This window comes from Rhinopithecus bieti, unplaced genomic scaffold, assembly GCF_001698545.2.
Source record: "Rhinopithecus bieti isolate Rb0 unplaced genomic scaffold, ASM169854v2 scaffold_17930, whole genome shotgun sequence".
In the NCBI taxonomy this organism is placed as follows: Eukaryota; Metazoa; Chordata; class Mammalia; order Primates; family Cercopithecidae; genus Rhinopithecus; species Rhinopithecus bieti.
In genome coordinates this window covers 257865-269097 of record NW_016809035.1, presented here as the reverse complement: position 1 = coordinate 269097, position 11233 = coordinate 257865, and the positions used below count along the sequence as shown (strand labels likewise).

General features: G+C 39.1%; 1 protein-coding gene across 8 annotated transcripts in view; it reads right to left on the bottom strand.

Annotated features, from left to right (window-relative positions):
- The window catches only part of RIC8B (RIC8 guanine nucleotide exchange factor B), a 123456-nt gene that overhangs the window by 65990 nt on the left and 46233 nt on the right, over nucleotides 1-11233 (bottom strand). For all 8 annotated transcript variants that reach the window (XR_001888392.1, XR_001888391.1, XR_001888394.1 and 5 more), the window contains exon 4: nucleotides 1996-2090. Coding sequence is in view for 4 of the 8 variants with exons in the window: in XM_017888258.1 (XP_017743747.1) it covers nucleotides 1996-2090 (95 nt within the window). In the remaining 4 variants the exon portion in view is untranslated. The remainder of the gene's footprint in view (nucleotides 1-1995; nucleotides 2091-11233) is intronic.

Below are 11233 nucleotides of genomic sequence, written 5' to 3'. Positions count from 1 at the left end.
TGGGCTTATAAGACCATTTTCTTTTAGTTTTAGGGTCCAAATTTCTAGTGTCTCTTAATTACGAAAAAAATTACATTGGGTCAAAATGCTTAATAAAATCTTGTTAGGATATGATTTATTGTAGTTAATCTGATTTTTTTAAAGGTACTGTTTTAAGAAAACTAAAGGAATGTTTGATTTGTAGCTACAGAAAAAAGTTACACTTTTAATCAAGAAGAAAACAGTCTTTTGACAGGCTGCAGGGCAGGGAGTACACTGAGATAACCTACCAGCAAATTCAGTACAATATCAAATAATAAGTTGCTGATCATAACTAAAATAATATGGATTTGATTGAAAAATAACAATTAAGCATATGTTTCATTTTACACTCTGGCTGTGTTTCTATAGTTTTATTTAAGCCATATTTTGGAAAACTGAATATTTTAAGCGTTCAAAAAGGAATTTCTACTACTAAGAATAACCCTATGTTAAATGTAGAGTTAATGCCAAAGTAATTTGCTTGCAGATATGAGTTTATTTGAATTGTTTAAAACGTCATTTGTATTCATGTATAATAAAGCACTATGAGTTGTATCATGATGAAGTCAGAACTCTTGTTGTTACAAATCTGATCCAGAATGGAAAGAGAACTGGAAAAATGCATTAATTCTTATTCAGTTGTTCTCAGAGTATGATAAATTTTTACAGCAGTCCATTAATAGTTCTCATGGACAAGTTGCAAAATTTGAACTATTTTGTTTATTTATTTGCGGCAGGGTCTCACTTTGTCACCCAGGCTGGAGTGCAGTGGCGGAATCTCGGCTCATGGCAACCTTTGCCTTCCGAGGTTCAAGAGATTCTCCCACCTCAGCCTCCCAAGCAGCTGGGACTACAGACGTGTGCCACCACACCCAGCTAATTTTTGTATTTTTAGTAGAGATAGGGTTTTGCCAGGCTGAGCTCAAGTGATATGCCCACCTCAGTCTCCCAAAGTGCTAGTGTTACAGGCATGAGCCACGGCACCCAGCTGAACTATTTTATATATTTTATTTATTTTTAAAATTAATTTTATTTATTTTTTGAGATGCAGTCTCACTCTGTTGCCTAGGCTGGAATGCAGTGGTGCGACCTTGGTTCACTGCAACCTCCAACTCCCAGGTTCAGCGTTTCTCCTGTCTCAGCCTCCTGAGTAGCTGGGATTACTGGCATGTACCATCATGCCCAGCTACGTTTTTTGTATTTTTGGTAGACACAGGGTTTCACCATGTTGTCCAGGCTGGTCTCGAACTCCTGACCTCAAGTGATCCACCTGCCTTGGCCTCCCAAAGTGTTGGGATTACAGGCATGAGCCACCATGCCCAGCCTATTTTATATATTTTAATACTAGACACTATGCCCTAATTCTTTCAAGTTTTTAAAAAAAATAAAACTATCATTGCCAAAATATATACTTTTTGGTAAGTACTCTTCAAATGAAATTAGTCAGAGTACTGGTTAAGTGTAGTAATTAAAAGCAGGGTTTAAATCCCAGTTCTTCCACTTGTTAGGGCTGTATAATCTCAGAGAAATTGCTTGATCTTTCTATGCATCAGTTTCCTCATATTGAAAGGGAAAAATTGCAGAATCTACCTTATAATGTTGGTGTGGTGACTAAAAGAAGTTAATCTTTATAAAGCACTTAGCAAAATGCCACAGGGTAAGTGTTCAATAACTGTGTACTATTACTGTTGTGCTGGATAAAACCAAGAACAGCAACTATTTGTGGCATTTGCAACAAATGCCAAATTCTCTTCTCCTGTTGAGCCTCAATGTAACAAAGTGAAAGGGGGCACATAAAAATTTCTCACCAGGGCACAGTAATGATTTCCATGATCATGATTTCTGACCTACCAGTTACCTGATTTACTGCAGTATTTTCACTTCCTTGTGCTTATAACAATTGAAATTAGATGCATAAAACCAACAAGAACTGATGACGTCCTTCATTGCGATGTCAATACAGAGCTTACCCACCTGTGTAGCTCTTCTGTTTTGTCTTCAGTTGGACCTACGATTAGTAAACAATGACGAAGGACAGCTGCCATTACACGGAACTGATGAGAATCACTCTATGGCAAATAAAAAAGAGGAGAGGAAAAATTGGGGGTTGAATGCCTTAACAGTGGGGTCTGCTACTTTACTACATCTCTTGCCCACCCCAAACAATCATGCTTATACCATACATTGTAGATGGCAGAATATCCTAGGAAGAATTCCTGAGGCAATACTAAGTAAACAGTCACTATCTCATATGAACAACCATAACCACTTCCAGAAATGCTGACCTAGCCACTCTGGTTTACCTTCTTAAGATTCAATTCCACTAGAGATTTTTTTTCATTTCCAAAAAGCCGAAATTCGTTTGTTGTATGGTGCACTGTTCCAATTTACTAATCATTATAAAAGTTCCAACAGATGTGATGCTACCAGGTTATTTCAGAGACTGGTTGTACATCCTTAATAAAAATGTCTCATCTTAACTTTCAAAGCAATAAATCCACCAACTTCATTTTAATCAATCTTAATATCCTAATTCCCCAGAACTACCAGCAAGTAATGAAAACAAGTGATCTCCAATATTTACTCATTGGCAGTGGTATTAAAGAGACACAGGCAGTTAGAGCAAAGAAGGCAAACAGCAGGAAATAAACTAAGCCCTGAATAATCATTTGGTTTACTTCTTCATTTTTAGTGAGATCTTGGACCATTACACTTTCTTTAATTATCTGCATCAAAGTCATTATCTTTCTTCTTCCAGATTTTAAATAATTAAGAAGACATATGAAATTAGAGATAATTGTGATAGAGAGCCTGGATATGCCATATTTCAGGAAGACTTCAACTACCTCAAAAACTACTAAAAAATTATAAAACTTTTTTTTTTTTTTTTTTTTTGGAGACGGAGTTTTGCTGTTGTCACCCAGGCTGGAGTGCAATGGTGTGATCTCAGCTCACCACAACCTCTGCCTCCTGGGTTCAAGCAATTCTCCTGCTCAGCCTCCTGAGTAGCTGGGATTACAGGTGCCCGCCACCACACCTGGTGAATTTTATTTTGTATTTTAGTACAGACAGGGTTTTTTCACCATGTTGGCCAGGTGGGTCTTCAACTCCTGACCACAGGTGATCCACACGCCTCAACCTCCCAATGTGCTGGGATTACAGGTGTGAGCCACCGCGGCTGGCCAAAACTTCTTAATGTATCATTGATTTCAAGTCCGTGTGAAGTGATATATTTTCATAAGTTATACACATATATCTTATATTCATATATAGAACTCACATAACCCTTCTAGGAAGATGTCTCTCATAAAATCTAGCAAGCAATTAGAGCACACTTTCACAACTCATAATGTGGACAATAATATTTTAAACATAACATCATCATGTATAGAGTTGGATGAGAAGAGGGCCTCAGTGGCCTAATGGAAATAAAGGCACTGCACTTGCGGTCAGGAGTCTAGGCTGTCACTTCAGACAAGTCATATAGTTTCTCCAAGCCTCAGTTTCCCCACATAAATCTCCAAATACTGGAGGGTTCTGTCAGGGTTACAAAGGATTAAAGAAACTGATATGCATGAAAGTGCTTTAATACTTTCAATAAAACATTTGAAGGTTAGGGGGAAGGATAACAGAGGAAGGGAACAAAAGGCAAGACTGATAAGAGCTGAAACAAATGATAAATCATTGTAGGGGGAAAGGGGAAAAACAAAGAGGGACTACTGGAATGACAGACTCTAAGACTGGCAGGGTTGGAATGAATGTTGTCCCATTCACTATCCATCTCAAACACCTGAATTAAAATTCTCTCATATGTTAAATACCCATGTGAAACGCATTCATTACTTAACTCTTGATAAGATCATATTTCCCTTGGTTTTAAAAATTAACTAGGGATTACACTTCCTTTTAAATTATATTTTCCTTTATTTTAGATAATAATCTATTTTCATGCTGATGTTGACAGGCTTTCGTAAATCTATCCATTTTGGTCTTTTCATTATTTGCAGCTGCAAAGCAAAATTCTACTTTTTACCCTAGTTCTACCTTTTCCAGTTTTGGTAACATCAGTTCCCAGGTTGTACCCTATGTCTACAATGTCCTCTTTTACTCTAAATCCACTAAATTAGCTCCATTTCTCTACTCAAAACAACTACTAAAATCCCTGGATTGTTTGCCTCTGCTCTGCATCACTGGTTCCTTTGCGCACTCCAGGTCTCAGTTAAAGTATCTTCTCTGAGATGACTCTTTTTTCTCTCATGAAATCATAATTTGTAATTTCACATTTGTTTACTTGCATATACTTTGTTTCCTCCACTAATCTATTACCTTAATGAGGAAAGAGGGTGTGTGTTTAATAGGTCATCAATAAATTTTAATGTAAAGTATACTGTACAAACAGAAACATGCACAAATCATAAGTGCAGAGCTAAATTTTGACAAAGTAAGCACACCCATATAACCAATATAAAAATCATGCAATGGGCCGGGCGCGGTGGCTCAAGCCTGTAATCCCAGCACTTTGGGAGGCCGAGGCGGGAGGATCAAGAGGTCAGGAGATCAAGACCATCTTGGCTAACACGGTGAAACCCCGTCTCTACTAAAATACAAAAAATTAGCCGGGCGTGGTGGCGGGCGCCTGTAGTCCCAGCTACTCAGAGGCTGAGGCGGGAGAATGGCATGAACCCGGGAGGCGGAGCTTGCAGTGAGCCGAGATCGCGCCACTGCACTCCAGCCTGGGCGACACAGCCAGACTCCGTCTCAAAAAAAAGAAAAAAAAATCATGCAATGCCAAGATTAAGAATCCCAGAATTCTTTCCATACCCCCTTCAAATGACCATCTTCTGTCCGTCATGGGTAATTCTAACTTGTTAATGTCACAGGTAGTTTGGTTGTTACTGAACTTTATACGTATAGAATCATAAAATACAGACTCTTGTGTTAGTTTGTGAGATTCATTCACATTACTCTGTGTAGTTGCAGTCTGTTCTTTGTCACTGTTTGAGAGCAGTGCTATCTGAAGTATGTTTGTGTTTCACTGCTGCTCTCCACCCTGTTCATCACTGGTCTGCAACACCAGGAGTACAGAAGGTATATGTGAACATTTAGAAACTTTTGAGCAGTTTGGCATTGTGTATAATATTGTATTACACAAGAGTTTCATTCTGACAGATTTTTAGAGAAAAAAGTCTGGTCCTTCACCTACAGATAGGTTAAGAAAGCACTGCTATATAGTATTCCAATGTATGAATATGCCACAATTTACTTATCTACTCTACTCCTGATTGACACTTGGATTGTTTCCAGCTTGGGGCTATCTCGAAAAGCGCTGTTGTTAACATAATTTTTACATGTCATTTGATATCGACAGGTATACACCCTAGAGAGGAGATGCTGAGTCATAGGTTATATCCATATGTCAAGCTTTACAAGGTACTGCTAAGTGTTTCCAAATACTTACACCAATTTATACCCCACCAGTTGCTCTACAGGGGCACCAATCAATACTTGTTAGAGTCAGCCTTTTTAATTTTAGTCATTCTCACGGATGTGTAGTGATTTCTTGGTTGTAGTATGCATTTTTCTGGTGACTAATAAAGTTGGACACCTTTTCATGTGTTTATTACTCATTGGGATATCTCTTTGGTGAAGTTCCTGTTCAAGTCCTTTGCTGATTTTTCTATTGGGGTGTCTGATTTTATTTTATGGGTTTGTAGGACTTTTTAATGTATTCTGAAGAGAGTCACTGCACATATCCTCCTCCTGGTGTCTTGCCTTTTTGCTTCTTTTGATGAATTCACTTTAATGAAAATCAATGTCATTTCTTTTCTTTATGGTAGGATCCTTATTTTGTCCTGTTTTAGAAATCTTTGCTTATTTAAGAAATGTTTGATTTGTATGAGATAAAGTCATGAAGATACTCTTCAGTGAGCTTTATTATTTACCTTGTATATTTAGGTCTCTTATCCATCTCAAATTAATTTTTTGTGTATGGTATAAGATAGGGATTCAAATTCATTTTTTTCCACATGGCCATACAATTTATAAAGCCCCGTTTATTAAAAAGCCCATTCTTTCACTACTGTACTTCAAAGTTACCTGTAAGTCAGCTGACGGTATCAACTCTATTTATTCTATTCCATTAATTTATGTCTCAATAAATATTTGTTGGATAAGTGCTATCATTTAAGAAGTCTTAACAAAGTAAACACTATTTTCTACTGTTGGTTATTCTACTGTGTGACTTCCCACAAGTAATTGAAACTCTCTGATCTTCACTGTCATTTGTCAAATGGGGTTAATGCTCCTGTCTCACAAAGATGCCAGCAATGAAATGCAATTGCTTTTCATAAAACATTATATAAACACAGCTTTTATAACTGTTTATTAATTGCTTCCTGATTTAGTTTTGATATTTTCAGGGCATCAATAGTCTCTCCTCCTGAAATGATACCACCTTCAAAGGCTGAGAGAGAAAAGAAGTCCGTAAGGATTGAAGGGCAAAGGAAGAGAAAGAGAGCAAGCAGGCTTGGTTATGATAGTGAAAATCAAAATGAGGTAACATTAAAACAGAGAAAAAAACTCAGGAAATTCTTTGGGATCTCTTTATATAGCTTTCACATCTTAATTACAGATTCCACTACTGCATATTTCCTTCAAGGTCTCTAAAATAATCATGGAACTAACCCCTTTTGTGACATTCCTAATTAACTTCTATGGACACTCACTATGGACACTCACTGTTTTATCTCATTCAAATGACTACTCAGATACTTGTACTTCTCTGTGTGCACTGGGTTCTCTGTTTCTAACATGCCTGCTGGTATGTGCTTTCTTATTACGTTGCACTGATACCTTGGAAGCACAGGAGAAGGGAATGTGGTCTTCATTCTAGGGATCCCTTACAGCCCCAAGAATAACATGCTCTCTTCCATCAACAGAGATATTTAGAAAAGTGTTAAAGCAGGAGTAAGACAAGACCATTTCAATTAACTTTTCTAAAACTGACTTTGTATCCTGCTAAAGAAATCAACTGGCTTTTTAAAACACACTACACCTTTAGGAAAGGGAGACAGAGGTTGATTCTACATGTGGAAATAAGGCTAGCTACATTTCCCATCGAATGGAAAGCAACTCCAAATTAATCTGCTGATGGCATCAGCAGGCAGGCACGAATTTAACACTGAGGCATGAATCTAAAATGAACAAATTGCAATAATTTGTTAAACCTCAAGAAAAACCTAGTCATTAATTCTCTATTTTTGGTGAACTATAAATGAAAGTGGTCATAAAATAACTAAAAGAGTTTAAAACCAAATGTTTGCATTTTCTGTAACTATAAAGCTGTGAAATAGGCAAAGATTTTAAAAGTGAAATGTCCAGGGTTTGAAAAGGCATAAACCAACAATATTTTCTGAAGGTAAATTTGGCAACATATATAAAACACCTTGAAACTTTGAAACCCTCTGGCCCACCAATTTCAGGAACGCATCTACAAAATTTTATAAGAAAATCACTAGAATTTAAAATGGCAAGCAACTGCAAACAATCTTTTAATTGTCTTCAAAAGGGAGATTTGTTAAAGGTTGATACATCTGTCCTCAGGTAGGAATACTCCTAAGTATAAAACACTGACATATATATTTTTAAAATATTTATCTATTTTTAAACTTCTTTTTTTTTTTCCTGAGAAAGAGACGCTGTTACCCAGGCGAGAGTGTGGTGGCACAACCATGCAGCCTTAACCTTCTGGGCTCAAGAGATCCTCCCACCTCAGCCTCCCAAGTAGCTAGGACTATAGGCACATGCCACAATGCCTGGATAATTTTTATCTTTTTTTATTTTTTGTAGAGATCAGGTCTCACTATGTTGCCCAGGCTGGTCTTAAACCTGTGGGCTCAAGCCATGCTCCTGCCTCAGCCTCCCAAAGTGCTAGGATTACAGGCCTGAGCCACCACTGCACCTAGCCATATTCTTCATTTTCATAGGCCTCTTTATAAGTATGTATTATTTCACAAGAAGTTAGAAGGTGGTTGTCAAAAATTTCTTTTGGGTTGCAGAATCCATTTTATCCCCCAAATTAAATCTTAATTACAACCTATATTTAAAGAAAAGCAATAGCAATAGCAAGAACAATTGGTGCTCTGTATTTAAAGTGAGGCTGAGGAACTTGGAACACTGTCCAATTGCTCCCAGAGCCCACTGCTAGAAACCTTATGGCTTAAAGAAACACATGTTGAAAACCTNTGACCTCTAAGCAATTCAATGAGTTCACTCACTTCCATCATTCTAATAACTATTACTATACTACTTTTCTCTCCTTGTTTTACCCAATCTTTCATATTTCACAAAGCTGTTGTTTCTTTATCATCAACACTTTTCAACAAAAATCACCAATATATTAACTCATGATTTATTTTTATCTGTTTACAGATGACCTTTAACCTCTCAAAAAGTTTTGTATCAGAATAATAACATTTTTGTCAGTGCCTTTTTTTTTTTTGAGACAGAGTCTCGCTCTGTCGCCCAGGCTGGGGTGCAGTAGTGCGATCTTGGCTCACTGCAAACTCCGCCTCCCGGATTCACGCCACTCTCCTGCCTCTGCCTCCCAAGTAGCTGGGACTACAGGCGCCCTCCACCATGCCCAGCTAATTTTTTGTATTTTTAGTAGAGATGGGTTTTCACCATGTTAGCCAGAATGGTCTTGATCTTCTGACCTTGTGATCTGCCTGCCTCGGCCTCCCAAAATGCTGGGATTACAGGCGTGAGCCACCACACCCGGCCGAAAACCTACTCTTTATGAACTTTTATTATGAAGAAAAAAGACTAAGATTATTAAATGACTGCATTTTTGTAAAAATGTACATATATATTTGTTTATCTGCTATACAATTAAGAATAGTTAGAAAGATATACTCCAGCTGGGCGCAGTGGCTCACACCTGTAATCCCAGCACTTTGAGGGGCTGATGCGGGCGGATCACAGAAGTCGGTAGTTTGAGACCAGCCTGACCAACATGGAGAAATCTCGTCTCCACTAAAAATACAAAATTAGCCAGGGGTGGTGGCGCATGCCTGTAATCCCAGGTACTCGGGAGGCTGAGGCAGGAAAATAACTTGACCCAGGAGGCAGAGGTTGCGGTGAGCCAAGATTACATCATTGCACTCCAGCCTGGGCAACAAGAGGGAAACTCCATCTCAAAAAAAAAAAGAAAGATACACACCAAAAGAGGCAAACAGTGCTTGGTGCAGGAGCTTACATCTGTAATCCCAACTACTTGGGAGGCTGAGGTAGGAGGATTGCTTGAGGCTACGAGTTCAGGACCAGCCTGAACAACATAGCAAGACCCATGTCTTAAAAGAATAAAAAACAGGTCGGGCACGGTGGCTCACGCCTGTAATCTCAGCACTTTGGGAGGCCGAGGCAGGCAGACCACAAGGTCAGGAGATCGAGACCATCAACACGGTGAAACTCCGTCTCTACCAAAAATACAAAAAACTTAGGGCGTGGTGGCGGGCACCTGTAGTCCCAGCTACTCAGGAGGCTGAAGCAGGAGAAAGGCGTGAACCCGGGAGGCAGAGCTTGCAGTGAGCCGAGATCGTACCACTGCACTCCAGCCTGGGCAAGAGAGCGAGACTCCATCTCAAAAATAAATAAATAAATAAATAAAAAATAATTAGCTGAGTGTGGTGGCCTGCACTTATAGTCCCAGCTACTCGGGAGGACAGCTTGAGCACAAGAGTTTGAGGCTGCAGTGAGCTATGATCACACCACTGCATTCCAGCCTAGGCAACAGACAAGACCCTATTTCTTTAGTTAAAAAAAAGAGGCCAGGCTCAGTGGCTCATGCCTGTAATCCTAGCACTTGGGGAGGACGAGGCGGGTGGATCATGAGGTGAGGAGTTCAAGACCAGCCTGGCCAACATGGTAAAACGCTGTCTCAACTAAAAATACAAAATTAGCCAGGCGTGGTGGCGCATGCCTGTAATCCCAGTTACTCTGGAGGCTGAGGCAGGAGAATTGCTTGAACCCGGGAGCCAGAGGTTGCAGTGAGCTAAGATTGCGCCACTACACTCCAGCCCAGGCGACAGAGCAAGACTGGCTCAAAAAAAAAAAAAAAGAAAAGAAAAAAGAAGAAAAAAGTGCTTATCTTTTGAGTGGTGAGTTTACAGGTCATTTGTATTTTCTTATTGCTTATATGCCTTTTCCTCGATATTATACAATGAGCATATATTATTTTCATAAAAAGGAAAATAACGTTTATTTTAAAAGTTGGATTCTTCTGTACCACAAGTTTTCCATATCCTTTTATTTCAGTCACTGTTTTAAAATTCTGGCAATTCTTTAGGGGCTTGCCCAATTGAAGTAAACTGTCTTTTGTCTGACAATCAAGGAGCTACTAAAATCCAGGTAAATGGGCTCTTAGAAGCAAGTTTCTTTGTACTCTGGTGAAAGACTTTCTTTATGCCACGTTGTGGGTCCCTCACTAGAAAGTACCCTATGCTTTGGTCTCTGTCTTTCATACACTGTTTAACTTCCAAAAAATGTTCATCCCCCAATTTTTTATCCCCTGGTTTTTCAAATGGCTAAATTATTCTGTTTTCAGATCTCAGGAGACACCTTCAGAAAATTTCTCTTACTAAGTATTCTCAATCAATGTGCTCTTTCTCTCCTAGCACTTAAGAGAATTTGAATTATATATGTGTTTACTGATTTATTACCTATCTCACCTAAAAAAACTGAAGTTTCATGAAGGCAAAGACAATGCCTATTCTTTGCCAAAATATTACACAATGGCCGGGCGCGGTGGCTCAAGCCTGTAATCCCAGCACTTTGGGAGGCCGAGATGGGTGGATCACGAGGTCAGGAGATCGAGACCATCCTGGCTAACACCGTGAAACCCCGTCTCTACTAAAAAATACAAAAAACTAGCCGGGCGAGGTGGCGGGCGCCTGTAGTCCCAGCTACTCAGGAGGCTGAGGCAGGAGAATGGCGTAAACCCGGGAGGCGGAGCTTGCAGTGAGCTGAGATCCGGCCACTGCACTCCAGCCTGGGCGATAGAGTGAGACTCCGTCTCAAAAAAAAAAAAAAAAATATTACACAATGCTCGGCATAATGTCTAGCAATTGACCATAAATATTCACTGACTGACAGACTGATTAGATGAATGAATGACTAAATGTCTGCTAAAAGTTGACTCTGGAAACTCATGAAG